The following is a 14,547-nucleotide window of genomic DNA, read 5'->3' as shown; positions in this document are numbered from 1 at the left end:
AGATGAGTGTTCTTTTTTGTGTGTCCTTCCCCACTCTGGCCTTTAGAAGGGCAGCAGTAGACCAGAGGGAAGTGGGAAAGACTTTCCTCCCAGATCTTTGCTCCTTGACAGAGGCCCCTTCCTCATAGCGGCTGTAGAGAACTCAGTTCTGATCTGGGCTTTCTTGCCCTTTTTGGAGCTGAGCAAGCGGCCCTTGCCTCCATCAGTCTGCTGAGGTTACTCCGTGGTGCAGCTCATCTCACCTACTGGCCAAATCTATTTTTAATATGAGGTTTGTTGCTGTTCAGTCACTAAGTCATGTCCAACTCCATGGTCAGCAGCAAGCCAGGCTGTGTCATCACTATCTCCCCAAGTTTGCTCAAACTCACATCCACTGAGTCAGTGATGCCATCCAGCCATCTCCTCCTCTGTCATCCCCTTCTCCTCCTCCCTTCAATCTTTCCCAGAATCAGGGTTTTTTCCAATGAGCCAGCTCTTTGCATCAGGTGGCCAAAGGGTTGGAGCTTCAGCTTCAGCATCAGTCCTTCCAATGAATATGCAGGGTTGATTTCCTTTAAGACTGACTAGGTTGATCTGCTTGCTGTCCAAGGGACTCTCAAGAGTCTTTTCCAGCACCACAGTTCTAAAGCATCAATTCTTTGACACTCCTTTATGGTCCATCTCTCACATCCGTACATGACTACTAGAAAAACCATAGCTTTGATTATACAGACCTTTGATGACAAAGTGATGTCTCTGCTTTTTAATACTCTGTCTAGGTTTGTCATAGCTTTTCTTCCAACAAGCAAGCATCTTTTAATGTCATGGCTGCATCACCATCTGCAATTTTGGAGCCCAAGAAGATAAAGTCTGTCACTGTTTCCATTTTTTCCCCCATCTATTTGCCATGAAATGATGGGACCAGATGCCAAGATCTTAGTTTTCTGAATGTTGTCTTAAGCCAGCTTTTTCAATCTCCTCTTTCACCTTCATCAAGAGCCTCTTTAGTTCCTCTTCGGTTTCTGCCATTGGGGTGGTATCATCTGCATATCTGAGGTTATTGATATTTCTCCCAGCAGTATTGTTTCTAGCTTATGATTCATCCAGCCTGGCATTTCACATGATGTACTCTGCATGTATAATATTAGGTTATTTCTTTTTTTTTAGATTTATTTATTTAGCTTTGGTTGCACTGGGTCTTTGTTACTGTGCGCAGACTTCCTCTAGTTGCCGTAAGCAGGGGCTACTCTGCATTGTGGTATGTGAGCTTCTCACTGAGGTGGCTTCTCTTATTGTGGAGCATGGGCTTTAGTTGCCCGTGGCATGTGGGATCTTCCCGGATGAAGAATTGAACCCATATCCCCTGCACTGGCAGGTGAATTCTTAACCACTAGACGAGGAAAGCCCCCAAATCTTTTTTCAGTCCAGCCTGGGAATGGTGTAATTCTTGGTGTAGGGCTCAATCTGGGCCTGGCGGGTACCTGGATCCATATCCAGCCAGCTTCCTCAGGTAAACCCAGTGTCCCATGTCAGCCTCTGAACAAGAAGGCCATTGGAGCAGGTGCCCACACCCCTCAGCCCTTGGTTTGTGCAGAGGGGCAGCTTCAGGCAGGCTACCATGTGGCCAGCTCCAGGGCAGAGCAAGGGGATTTACTGGGCACTGTGTGTTCATTTGTATACATAATATTGTAGGTACCCTGGTGGCTCAGATGATAAAGTGTCTGCCTGCAATGCGGGAGACCTGGGCTCAATCCCTGGGTCAGGAAGATCCCCTGGAGAAGGAAATGGCAACCCACTCCAGTACTCTTGCCTGGAAAATTCCACGGATGGAGGAGCCTGGTGGGCTACAGTCCATGGGGTCATAAAGAGTCAGACACGACAGAGCGACTTCACTTCACTTCACTTCAGAGCTCCTAGAGTTATACAGCTTGGTGGCGCAGGCTGGAAGCGTGGTACCCCCTGAGACCCACATGTAGACCATGACTTCCTCGCCAGCATCAAGCTGTCATTGTGACAAGCACACAGGAGTGCCTCTTGGGGACTGGGCTCTAAGTTAGCACCCCTCCTATGCCCACTGACACCTGTGGTACAGGAAAAGCAGCTGGTGCAGGCAGTTCGAGGTTGATTCTGTTGGTCATCATGGATACATCCTTTGACTGATGTTCTTAGCTACTTTCTTTTTTCTTTTTCATTTCATTTCTTTCTTATTTGCCTGCATTGGGTCTTTGTGGTGGCACGTGGGATCTTCTCTGCGGTGAATGGGTACATGGGATCTTAGTTTCCCAGCCGGGGATTGAACCCACATCCCCTGCATTGGAAGGCAGGGGATTCTTAACCACTGAACCACCAGGGAAGTCCCTTTAGTTACCTTCTTGATTACAGACCTTCTGTGGCCCTCCTCTTCGTCCATTTCTAATCTGGGGGGATTTTGTTTTTCCTTTCAGTTGCAGAGCTACTTTGCCGCCTGTGAAGATGAGACCCCTGCCATCCGCAACCATGACAAAGTCCTGCAGCGTCTGTGTGAGCACTTGGACCACGCTCTGCTCTACGGGTAAGAGGACAGCAGTTTCTGGAGAGGACCATGCGGCTGGACAGGGCAGGACCAAGGCCATGGTAGCCTCCAGAGGAAAGTCCCTAGCCTTGACTGCCCTTTATTTCTTCTTTCCTGGCAGAAAGACATTGGGCTCACTCAAGGGGGCTGCAGACTGTCTGAGCTTGTCCCAGTAGTCCGTCTCTGAGCAGGCATGAATGATGGGGGAAGGGATTAGCCACAGATGAAATGATGGCGTGAAGGCCTGGTGGTGGAGGAGGAGGAGAAGACCTGTGGGTGCCCTGGGAACCCCAGCTTTCAGCCTTGGACTTCCTGCAGACTCAGAGGCTGGTGGGCCCGCTGACCACAGGGTGGCCCCATCCAGGTCACAGCAGCTCCTGTCCTACTTTCTCAGGCTGCAGGACCTCTCATCTGGCTACTGGGTGCTCGTGGTTCATTTCACCAGGAGAGAGGCCGTCAAGCACATCGAGGTGCTACAGCACGTGGCCACCAACCTGGGGCGCAGTGAGTAGAGCCAGGCTGACTCGAGGAAGCTTTGCCCTCCCTGCAGGTAGCTTGGGACTCAGGTCAACCTGGGAGGCCAAGTGCTTCGTGGTGTCCAGTGGTGGAGGGCTGTTGAGATGCCAGCGCTCTCCACAAGGCCTCACTTCTCCCCAGCACATGACATCTGGCTGCAGCCTCATGGCTGTGGGGAAGGAGAGTAAGATGCTAAAGAGAGCTGGGCTCCTCCTGAATCCCAGCCCAAGCATGAGTGAGTGGTCTCGCCTCTCTCCCTGAGCTATGATCGGTGTCAGCTACAGGGTCAGCGCAGCATCGTTACATTTCTCAACCCAGCTGGGGTTTGCAGTCTGCCCTGTCAATCCAAGTTTCCTGGCCAGTTACAGGCTCGAGTCTGATGAGGAAGGTCAAGATTTCAGGGCGTGGCACTTCCGCAAGTGAGAAGGCTGTTGGGGTGCTTGCTCTCCCCGGCCACTCCTCCTCCCTTTGCTCCTTGCCAGGCCAAGGAAAGCTGCCACCTGCTGGGCCTTCCTCCCACTTACTCCTGCCCTTCATTTGCAGGCCGGGCCTGGCTGTACCTGGCCCTCAACGAAAACTCCCTGGAGAGCTACCTGCGGCTGTTCCAGGAGAACCTGGGTCTCCTGCACAAGTACTATGTCAAGTGAGTGTCCGGACGCAGGGTCTCATGCACGGAGCTCCTGCGTGCCCCTGAGCCTCGTCCCAACATCGTACCCATGCACATACCACACTCTACCCGCCCCTCAGGGGCCTAGCCTGGCTGGGCAGCCTGAAGACACACCAGTGATGGCCTGAAAGCCAGTGGAGCTTGCCTGTGATGGCTCTGGCCAGGAGACCAGGTTCCAGCTGGGCTCCACGAGTCGTTTGGTGCCTGATCAGCCTTTGCCTGACCCTCCAGCCAGGCCTCAGACCTGACCAGAACACTCAGCCTTTGCTGGCGTTGCTGCAGGAAGTGTTCAGAGCAGCTGCCGAGAGCTGCCACAGGCCCCATATCTGAAGACATGGGCAGTAAAGTGCCTGTGGCTCCAGAGCCAGGCAAGAGTGCTGGAAGGGGGTGGGCAAAGGCCGCATCAAGCTTGGGGATGAAGGGAGGAGGTCACACATCAAACTTCAACACAACTGGCTTGTTGGGGAGGCAGGGCTATGCTGGAAACCAGGCCCAGAGCCACCATGAATGACCCTGTCTCATGCCCCGCAGGAATGCCCTGGTCTGTAGCCATGACCACCTGACCCTCTTCCTGACCTTGGTATCCGGGCTGGAGTTCATTCGGTTTGACCTGGACCTGGTGAGACATCCCAGCTCTCACTGCTCATAGGGGCAGAGGGGTGGGCAGGGTGGGCGAGGTCCCGCCCAGGGAGCCTGATGGGCGAGGTTGAGTCTGAGCATCGTCCTGTTTTTTCAGGTGAGGGAACGGTTCAGGGGCTGCCCAGGGGGACTAAGGTGACTCTTGGCCAGAATCCCTGGTTTGGGTGGCTCCTTCCTGTCTCTGCCCCAACTTGGAGAAAAACCACATCGCCTAGAGTATGTCAGCACTTAATACTCCTTCATGTTCAGAACATGAATCTTTTGAGAGTCGAGGCAGATTCATCCTTGGGCCTCCTGGGATCCTGGAAGCCTCTCAGCTTCCTGCTTCCCAGCCTCCCTCCTGGTCATGGTCAGTCACGGTCACGGTCACACACTAGAGCCATCGCAATGCAGCCCAGGAGCTTCAGAGGCACCTCTGCAGCCTCATCAAGATGCAAGAAACTGCCTCCTGCTAATTGGGTCACCAGCCTAGATCCAGACTCCAATAGCACAGACCTAGAAAGTAGTAGACACTGGGGAAAATGAGTACAAGAAGCTACAGAGGGTCAGGAGGCCCAGCAGGCACTGTCGTCCCCGGGCCCCGGGCCCACAGCCTTATGGGCCACAACCATTCACAATCCTCCTCTCAGCAGTTTATTTCTGGACTTAGTACCTTAAGCACGTTGATTTCCAAAGAAAAACCAGCCTGGGAGAGTGTGAAGGCAGGTCCGAGGAAGGCCGTGTATTCAGGCCCACCGTGGCCTGCTGGCACCCCAACCTGCCTCTTCCTCTATTTCCCCAGGATGCCCCCTATTTAGACCTGGCACCCTACATGCCCGACTACTACAAGCCCCAGTACCTGCTGGACTTTGAAGACCGCCTCCCCAGCTCGGTCCACGGCTCAGACAGCCTCTCCCTCAACTCCTTCAACTCCGTCACCTCCACCACCCTGGAGTGGGATGACAGCGCCATCGCCCCATCTAGTGAGGGTGAGTGCCAGGGTGGGAAGGGGCCAGCCTCTGTTGTGAATGGATTCTAAGCTGCGTAAGCCTGACCAGGGGACATCTTTCTCGGCTGGTCCAGTGGTGGAAATTCAGCGTTAAACCAGGCCAGTCACTTCCTGGCTCTTCTCTTTCTCAAAGTCCCAGTGGTGGCTCAGAAACTGATTCTGGGGATCAAAAGCCACGATGAGATCTTATGAATGTTAGACCCCTTTTCAGAAGGCTGCAGACATGCACCAGGGCAGTTCTCTGCGGTCAGGAGGATCAGGAAGGCAACCTGGAAACTTCTGACATTGCAGGGGTGAGCACCGCCCACTTTGGGCGGTGGTCCTACCCTCGATTCTAGGTAGAAAAGGCTAAGCAACCCCTGGAAGGAGGAAGGAGAACCCAGTGGGTCTCAAAGTTTAGAGGCAGACTCGCCCCCATTTCCCCTGGTCCATCGATTTCTGAGTCCCTCCTGTCCTTGACAGTGTGTCAGAGGCAATCACACACATGGCAGCAAAGACCAAAAAAAGAACATCCTCACATCTGTAGTCATTTGTTGTCTTAGGTTGGAACAGCCTGGTTTCTTCCAAACCTTTGGCCTCTGTGTTGATTTGTAAAACTGGCTGTTTCCCCACGTGGGAAACCAGAGCCGTTTATGTACTGCACCCCACCCCATCTCCAGCGAAGGGGCTCCAAGCACCAGTTCAGCCCCAGGGGCACCCAGAATTGCATCAGCATTGAGACCTTGACCTTCTTTGTTTCTGCCTGTGGTGTGGTCCTCTCTCCCAGGGAGGGCAGTTACTTTCAGTCTGGTGTTAGCTAGATTTGTATTGCTCTCATAGGAGCAGGAGATAGCAGCTCAGTCTCCTTGGATTGGGCTCAGGGAAGTTGGCGGGACAGGCCTCAAGGGCCAGACTGCCCAGTGACAGAGGTGTCCCTTGAGCCCACCTCTTCTTAGCTGCTGGGTTTGGTGGGAAGGAGAGCAAGGGGTAGGAAAGGAGGTTAGGTGCAGAGGAGCCGTGTTCTTCCGGGCGTGGAACGGATTGCCCGCAGGTCATCCTAGGGGTCAGAGGTCACTGGGCCAGTGCCCGAGCTGAGAAGCAGGTGGGCTCCTTGTAAATTCCCCTGAGGTGGTCAGAGAAAATATGGAAAGTTGAATTTTTCCTCTCTTGTGTTCTTCCCATGCCTCCCACCCTGTTGCCCCCCACCCTCCCTGTCCTGCCAAACTACCTGTGTTTCTAATCTTCAGTTTTGTCCCTCGTTTTTGTAGATTATGATTTTGGAGATGTGTTTCCAGCAGTGCCGTCTGTACCCAGCACAGACTGGGAAGGTGGGACAGAGTCCGCTGTTACCCTCTTTTCCTGTTTTGCAACCTTTCCATACCAAGCTTGCTGCATGATTCAGAATCAGCTTGTTATTTATGATGATGTCAATGATCATAATAAAGCCAAGTCTGGTGTTCTGACAGATGGAATTCTGCAGTAGAACTTGACCTTGAGGCCTAAGCCAGCCCCTTCTCCCAGTGCAAAATTCTTCCCTTTATGCCGTGACCTTGAGTAGCTGAGTGCGTTTTGGGGACACACGGGTCACCTGTCCCGATTCCAGTGCCAGTCATGCACCAGCCATGTACAGGGGACTACCAGCTGTGGGGCCCTCGTGGGGAGATTGTTCAGGAAAACTCTGCCTTTGAACATGGGGGTTGCGAGCTCCTTTAGGTCAGCTTCTGTGTTACAGACATCAGGAGGCAGTGCAGACTGCTTGATCCACTTCTTAACGGCTTTCTCGAGGGTGTTTTGGAGGAGATTGAGGTCTGAATGAGGGAAATTGCCCTAGCACGGCTGAAACATCCTCTTTGAAATTTTAAGGTCAACTACAGTGAAATTTGTCAGGCACTTCCCTGTTGGCCCACTGGTTGAGGCTTTGAGCTGCCAATGTAGGGGGTGTGGGCTTGATCCCTGGTCAGGGAACTAAGATCCCAAATTTCATGCAGCATGGCCTTAAAGATTAAAAAAAAAAAAAAAAGAAATCTGTTCACCCTGTCCACTAGGTGGCAGCAATGCTTGGGCCTTTTTCTACTGGTGACGCCACTTCTGGGCTTGAGAACAGCCCTGAAGCTATTCTTGGGATTCCCATGACTATTCCAAGCCGAGGACATATTTCTGAGAAGGTTAATCCTTCCTCCTTAAAGCTGAGGCCAAAACCAGACCCCCTGTTAATAAACAGCCCTGCCCTGAGGGCCACTTCTGCCCAGGGTGGGTGCAGGGTCGGCCTCTGGAGGAGGTGGTGCCAGCTGGTCACCCTGAGCCGAGAGACGGTGGTTCTGCTCAGAGCTGGCCCCTGTGTTGTTCCAGCCGTCATCTGAGTCACGGATGATGGAGGCTCTTTTCCCAAGTAATGTGAGTGTGCAGTAGCTTTGGTTTGAGGGGAATGAGATATGGCTTTGAGAAAAATAAATTTATGTCATCTGGCCAAGAGAATAGTATTGAGGAGCCCCCATTTTAAGCTGAGATGAGCTTGAAATCCAGAATTCCATCATAACATCATTTACCCTTTCTGCCTCTCTTCTTGCAGCTCACATGCTGGGCATTGATCCCCACCCCCCCAGGTCTAACAACTAACCCCCTCCTGACCCAGCTACTTTCCTATTGCAGTCACTTGACAAGCAGGGCCTGACCCTCCTCTGCAGCCCTCCAGAGCTCCCTGTGGCCTGAGAACTAACAGCCCAGTTGCACTGCTTGCTCCGGCTGGGCTGGGCTCCGGGGTGGGGTAAGGTTGTCCCAGCAGTGACCACCCACTTTCCTGGTTCCTGGAGTGCTGACAATGCCCTGAGCCAGTTTGGCAGCTCCCCTGAGGCGGCTCTGTCTTCTCACACCTGGAGAAGAGCAGGATTTGGAGGCAGCTCTGGGCCCTGGGGTGGGGATGGGGAGGCCTCTCCAAGAGCCCTGACTTTATGTACAGAACTGGTGGGTATCCCAGCCCAGACCCCACCACACCCAGTGATCTGCTTGCTCCCCTCCTGGAACCCCTTCCCTGGGCAGCTGCACCTCTCGGGGCCGAACAGGAACACGTGGACTTAGAAGAGCCTCCTCTCAGACTTAAGGGCAGGCTTTTCTGCATCTGAGAAACAAGCTCTGGGGGTCCCTGGAGATTTGAAGAAAGGCTCCTATTTCACTCGTGTTTCTCTAGCAGAGCTGGCAGCTGCTCTTTGCCCCCTCCTTTGGCCTTATATTAAAAGACAGTGTACTTTTGATGCCATGCTGCGTCAGCAGACAGCTACCCCATGGCTTCCCAGATCCACAAAGCAGGCTGGGCCCTTCCAGATGAGGCTGAAGGTGGGAAGCCTGTGCACCACGTCTCCTCTGGCAGATAAGGGCCAGCAAGATGTGCGCAGGCTGGCAAATGGGGCATGAACATCCTGTGTCCTTTGCCATCAACCGTCACTGTCACCCGAGCTATCCTGCCAGCCTGGGCGGTCTTCTATCTGCCACTGGATAAACACCCCTTATGCTTCCATGCTGACACTCCCTCCTCTCAGTGTCCCGTTCCAGGGACCTGGGATGGACAGCTGGGGATGGGAGGGCTGTTAAACCAGCTCCTCTCCAGAGGGCCTGTCTCCCTGGGGGAGAGTGCCCAGGGAGGGCCAGTAGGCAGGCTGAGGTTTGAATGAAATGAAGTTCTTGGCACCTGCCTCTCAGGGGAGGAGGGCCCACGAGGAATCCATCTCTGCGGGGGCAGCGACTCTGCGCACCTTTCTTCCCCTCTGCCCTCTTCACTGTGCTCTGGGTCCTTCTTCCTGCCCTTCCCCCCACTCCTCAGCCTTAGACTCCCTGTCCTGGCCTCTCAGTGTTTGCAGCCCTCATTTTCTCTGATCCTGGTTCTCTTCCCTCCTCCTTTGTCCTTCTGTATCTGCCACCATGGGGGTCCCTTCAGAGGACTTTGGGTGTCTCAGTCCTGTCAAGGGCGTTCTGCGCTAATGGAGGCGCACGTTAGCCTGCGAGGTGTGCGGCCCATCTTCTGAGCCATCAAGGTCACCACCCCCACAGGGCTTAAACCTGGAGTCTGCTTAACCTTGAGGCTCTTGACTCAAACTCGGCCAAATTGTTGAGAGCTCTGGGCAGGGTGGGGAGACCCAGAAGGGGTGGCGATGGCATTCCTCCAAGTTGCTCTTTAAGCACAAATCCCATGTCCCGCTAGTGGGAGGCTTCCACTCCTGAAACGGGGCCACCCCGGTCAGAATGCTCTGGGAAGAACTCGCCTGCCTCCCTCCCGAGATAAGGCATGCTTTGGGGGCCTGGGGTCCCCAGCTGGTGTCTGAAGAGCTGTCTCGTGTTTCCTGTTCTCCCAGACGGAGACCTCACAGACACTGTCAGCGGCCCCCGCTCCACCACCTCAGACCCAACCAGCAGCAAGGCTTCCACCAAGAGTCCCACCCAGCGCCACAACCCCTTCAATGAGGACCAGGCCGAGACTGTCTCCTCCTCCGACACCACCCCTGTGCACACGAGCTCTCAGGAGAAGGGGGAGTCCCACACCCCGGACCTACCGGACACCTGCACAGAGCTCGAGGTCATCAGGTCAGCGGGGAGGGGGCCCGAGAAGCTGGATGAGTGTCCTGGTGTCCCTCCTGGCCACTCCTAGCATCGCTTTTTAGTCCACCCAAACTAGGACACACCTCCTTTCACTCCGAGGACATTTGGCCCTCTTCCTGGAGACCAGGCACCCCTCCCCTGTTCAGTGGTTCTTTGATCAAGAGGAAAAAGAGGGCCCGAGCCTAGAAGATGGGTGGCCCAGGCGACAACACGGACGGCTTCCTGGGCCAGGCCCAGGCTGCCGGGGCATTTGTCTGGTCCATCCAGAAAGTACCTTCAGCCTGGACTTCTTTCCAAGGGAGTTCTTGGACATTAATGCACAAGTTCTGAAATTTGTACCACTTCTAGTTGAGTATGGCTCACTGAAAGAAAAGCATCTTCATCACATTGATGGGGACATAGAAGGAAGGAGGAGGTGGATGACAAGGTTGGAAACTCTTGGCCAAGAGCCTCCTCGGCTCCCTGACCTCCTCCAGCTCCTGCTCTTGAGTCTATCCACCAGAATAAGAGGGTTCCCGCCCCGAGGCGGGGGGAGTTGCTCCCCAGTGATTGGAGCCAGGAGTCCCACTCCCAAAGGCTGGTTCAAATCCAGAGCAGCTAGAGAGGTTCAGACCTAGAGTTGCTTAGCCAGGTCTACTCCAGCCAACTCGGAACCACGGAGCCAGGAATTTGAGCTCAAAAGACTTTGAGTCTTTTGAATTATCCATTACAATACCTAATGTAAAGTGAGGTCAGCTCAGGGTCCACTGCCCACCTCCTCTGGGGAGGCTGAGTAGAGGGGTCACTGGTCTGACCAGCCATGGCCTGTTTCCATTCCTGAAAGACAGCTAGCCCAGTGTGCCACCAGCTAGAACTCACAGGACCCACTTAGGGGTTCCCCTGTGCCTTCCTCATGCTGGCTCTGCCTCTGACAGCAGCGGGAGGTACTCGGCGCCTGAGCCGCTGTTGGCCCCTGGCCCAGGGTCCCATGCCTATAGCTGCCCGGGACACCTGAAGCTCTGACTCTCTGAGCTCCTTGCCCAGGTTCACCTGTTCTGACCCAGCCCACCTCGTTGCCCTCAGTATAGGTTACTCAGCTTTAAACCTCTCCCAATCACTACCATCCAGGGTCACCAAGAAGAAGAAAACAGGCAAGAAGAAGAAGCCCAGATCAGATGAGGAAGCAAGTCCACTCCACCCAGCCTCCACCCAGCACACGTGTGCCCATCAGGGCAATGGCGACACCGTGGTCAGCAGCCCAGGCCCTGGGCGGGGCTCCCCAGACACCACCCTGGCCTCCCCGCCGCAGGAGGGAGAGGGGCCTGGCAGCACAGTGGAGGGCAGTGAGCGCTCAGAGCCCGGCCAGGTGGGCCTGCTTATCCCCGAGATGAAGGACACCTCCATGGAGCGTGTGGGGCAGCCCCTGAGTAAGGTCATCGACCAGCTCAATGGGCAGCTGGACCCAGCCACCTGGCACTCCCACGTCGAGCCCCCAGACCAGTCCTTTCGGACTGGCTCTCCCGGGGATGCCCCGGAGAGGCCGCCATTTTGCGATTTTAGTGAGGGGCTTCCAGCCCCAATGGACTTCTACCGCTTTACCGTCGAGAGTCCAAGTACTGTTACATCAGGTGGCGGCCACCATGACCCTGCAGGGCCTGGCCAACCGCTGCATGTTCCTGGTGGCCCTGCGGCTGCTGGCCAAGAAGAGGCGCGGGGAGGAGGAGGACCAGGACAGACACCTCGGCCCTTAGAGGACACCCCGGGGGAGACACAGAAGCCAGAGGCCCAGGAACTGGACACCCGGCTGCCCCAGGTCGGTGAGGGGCTGGAGCCAGAGCCTGGGACCCAAGAGGCTCTTTGCAGACTCAAGGGAGACCAGCCCAGCCCCTGTCTGAGCAGCGCTGAGGACTCCGGGGTGGAGGAGGGCCAGGGGAGCCCTTCTGAGATGACCCACTCGGCAGAGTTCAGGTGAGCCAGTCTGTCTGTGCCACACGTGTGAGCTACGCCTCTCCTTAGTCAAGGCACGCTGGGTGTCTACCCTCCAAATAGGCAAGCACAGCTCCTGGAAGACCTAGCCTGGGCTGGGAGGTAGGAAGGGGTATGGCCCTCTGGTGTCGCCTCACCTCCGTGCGGGCATTGTCTCCATACTCGCTTCGTCTCCGTGCGCCTGTGTGGCCTCTGCCGGCCCCTGCTCTAGCTGACCCTTCATCCTCCCGACGCTTGTCCCCCTCACAGAGTAGACAACAATCACCTGCTCCTGCTGATGATCCATGTGTTTCGAGAAAACGAAGAGCAGCTCTTCAGAGTAAGTCCCGGGATCCCAAGAATGAGCAAGAGCTGCACAGGGAAGGCACGGCCAGATGGGCCCCGCGCCCGCTCAGAATGGGGCGCAGGCTGTCCAGGGCGCGGTGTGCGCCTCGGGGTCTGACCTCTCTGCTCCGGCCCCTCAGATGATCCGGATGAGCACCGGGCACATGGAGGGCAACCTGCAGCTGCTGTATGTGCTGCTCACAGACTGCTATGTCTACCTGCTCCGAAAAGGTGCCTGCCACCCCCCACCAAAACCCTCTCGCCTCCCACCCCTCTACCCCCTGGCCCCCTGCCCCCGAGTATCTCTCTGCTGCACGTGGTGATGAACATGCACAGCTGGGAAGGGGCTGTCAGTATCCCAGGACATGAGCCTGGGGGCCCCTCCATGAGTACCCCATGTCATTCTCCTACCCCATCATTTCAGATAGCAGGGCGAGGGCAGGTCCTCACTGAGAAAAGGTCTTAGGAAATGGGGCAGGGGAAGGGCAGAGAGGCCCCCAGGGGTAACAAGCACTGGGGTCTCCTCTCTCAGGGGCCACAGAGAAGCCATACTTGGTGGAAGAGGCTGTTTCTTACAATGAGCTCGACTATGTGTCGGTGAGTTCGGGCTCCGTGGCTGGTGTGTGCTGTCTGTACGGCTCCACGGGCCACCCAGCCTCAGAGCTGCAGAGCAAGGCCGACCCCTGGCCTCAGTCCCAGGGTGGGTGCCAGCTCTCATCTACCCCCGGGATGCCGAGGATAAGAACCAAGCCCAAGGGTCCCTCTTCCTCTATACATCCGACCATCCCTTCCCACTTCATGGTGACCCCAGTCTGTGCTTCTTCCCCCCGCAGCCCGCCCTCTATCTGGCCATGGCTGCCCCTGTGGCAGCCGCGGCCAAGCTCCGTGTGCATGTGAGGGTGTGGTTTCCGGCAGGTGGGCCTTGACCAACAGACGGTGAAGCTGGTGTGCACCAACCGCAGGAAGCAGTTTCTGCTGGACACAGCGGACGTGGCCCTGGCCGAGTGCGTGACACACCCCTTCCGCCAGCCAGGAGACAGAGCATGCACTTCCGGCCTGGCCACACCCCTGGGGGGGAGGGTGGGAAGTGGGCTTTGAAGAAGTAGAAAGCAGAGACGAGTTTCCTTTGGACCCTGCGGTTCGGGCAGAGAAGCAGGGGGTTGACAGACACAGTGACCGACTGGGGACCTCAGACCCTCAGTGGCCCCCAGAGAGGAAAAGAGGGCTGGCAGAATCGCCCCCACAGGACAGAAAGCACAGCCCCTGCTTCGGGGCCACGGGGCCACTCCTGGCCCACGTGCTTCCGTGCGAAAACTGTCTATCCTGAGGTCAGGTCTTCATCTGAGTCCTGCTGCGTCACTTCATCCGGGCTTCCCTTGTCGTCAAGACCCAAGGTCCCTTGGCCATCATGAAGGGTTGGGTTTCCCAGACCACCGTTTGATGACCATGGACGGCTGCCACCTCATTGCCCCACCCGCCACCTTAGCTCTGGTTCCAGATGGGTCCCTCCCCTTAAATCCTGTGACCCCTTCAGGTCAGACGTCCTCAGGACTAAGCCCTGTCCCTGTGAGGGGTGGGGGCCCCAGGCCTCTGACAGCAGACCCCACTCCCCACACAGGTTCTTCTTGGCTTCTTTGAAGTCAGCCATGATCAAGGGCTGTCGGGAACCCCCCTACCCCAGCATCCTGACTGACGCCACCATGGAGAAGCTGGCTCTGGCCAAATTTGTGGCCCAGGAATCTAAGTGTGAAGTAAGAACCTGGGGAGGAGAGGCTGTTGTCCCCGAGGTGCGAGCCCTGGTGTCAGGGTCACGAGGTGCAGACAGCGGGCGTCCATGTTTCTCCATCATCTGCCTGCAGCAGGCTCTCTCCTCCCCAGCTGGGGTGTGTCCTCACCCTGACAACGGCCATTCTTGCTTCTGACCCCAACCTCACCTATCCGTCCCCTGCCCCCTCCCTCCCCAGGCGACCGCTGTTACTGTGCGTTTCTATGGGCTTGTGCACTGGGAGGACCCCCAGGATGAGTTCCTGGGCCCCATCCCCTGCCACTGCTCACCCCCCGAGGGCAGCATCACCAAAGAAGGCATGCTGCATTACAAGGCGGGCACCTCCTACCTGGGCAAGGAGCACTGGAAGACCTGCTTCGTGGTGCTCAGGTGAGAGCTCTGGCCCGGAGGCTGGGGTGGGGGACAGCACCCTCCTTCCCACGGGGAACCTAGAACTTCTCTGTGTTGTCAGCCGCATAGGGCCCAAGGAAGCCCAGGACATCTCCGGTGCAGACTAGGGCTGCTGTCCCCAGGTTTGGGGGTACGCATTCCCTGTGGTACCTCTGTAGTTTTTCCACCCTCCCAGC

The 14,547-nt window shown here is 56.1% G+C and overlaps 1 protein-coding gene across 2 annotated transcripts in view; it reads left to right on the top strand.

Annotated features, from left to right (window-relative positions):
- Positions 1 to 14,547, top strand: part of PLEKHM2 (pleckstrin homology and RUN domain containing M2) — a 39,305-nt gene that overhangs the window by 21,588 nt on the left and 3,170 nt on the right. The window contains exons 2-15 of one of the 2 annotated variants that reach the window (XM_052653481.1): positions 2,424 to 2,530; positions 2,925 to 3,034; positions 3,590 to 3,689; positions 4,245 to 4,332; positions 5,134 to 5,320; positions 6,588 to 6,647; positions 9,663 to 9,891; positions 11,014 to 11,853; positions 12,121 to 12,190; positions 12,336 to 12,426; positions 12,728 to 12,792; positions 13,111 to 13,199; positions 13,814 to 13,946; positions 14,160 to 14,350. In XM_052653481.1, coding sequence (XP_052509441.1) covers positions 2,424 to 2,530; positions 2,925 to 3,034; positions 3,590 to 3,689; positions 4,245 to 4,332; positions 5,134 to 5,320; positions 6,588 to 6,647; positions 9,663 to 9,891; positions 11,014 to 11,853; positions 12,121 to 12,190; positions 12,336 to 12,426; positions 12,728 to 12,792; positions 13,111 to 13,199; positions 13,814 to 13,946; positions 14,160 to 14,350 — 2,360 coding nt within the window. Of the gene's footprint in view, positions 1 to 2,423; positions 2,531 to 2,924; positions 3,035 to 3,589; positions 3,690 to 4,244; positions 4,333 to 5,133; positions 5,321 to 6,587; positions 6,648 to 9,662; positions 9,892 to 11,013; positions 11,854 to 12,120; positions 12,191 to 12,335; positions 12,427 to 12,727; positions 12,793 to 13,110; positions 13,200 to 13,813; positions 13,947 to 14,159; positions 14,351 to 14,547 lie in introns of those variants that run through there. The other variant, XM_052653482.1, reaches the window with a different exon arrangement.

This window comes from Budorcas taxicolor, chromosome 16, assembly GCF_023091745.1.
Source record: "Budorcas taxicolor isolate Tak-1 chromosome 16, Takin1.1, whole genome shotgun sequence".
Taxonomy (NCBI): Eukaryota; Metazoa; Chordata; class Mammalia; order Artiodactyla; family Bovidae; genus Budorcas; species Budorcas taxicolor.
This window is presented reverse-complemented; position numbering and strand designations above follow the sequence as displayed.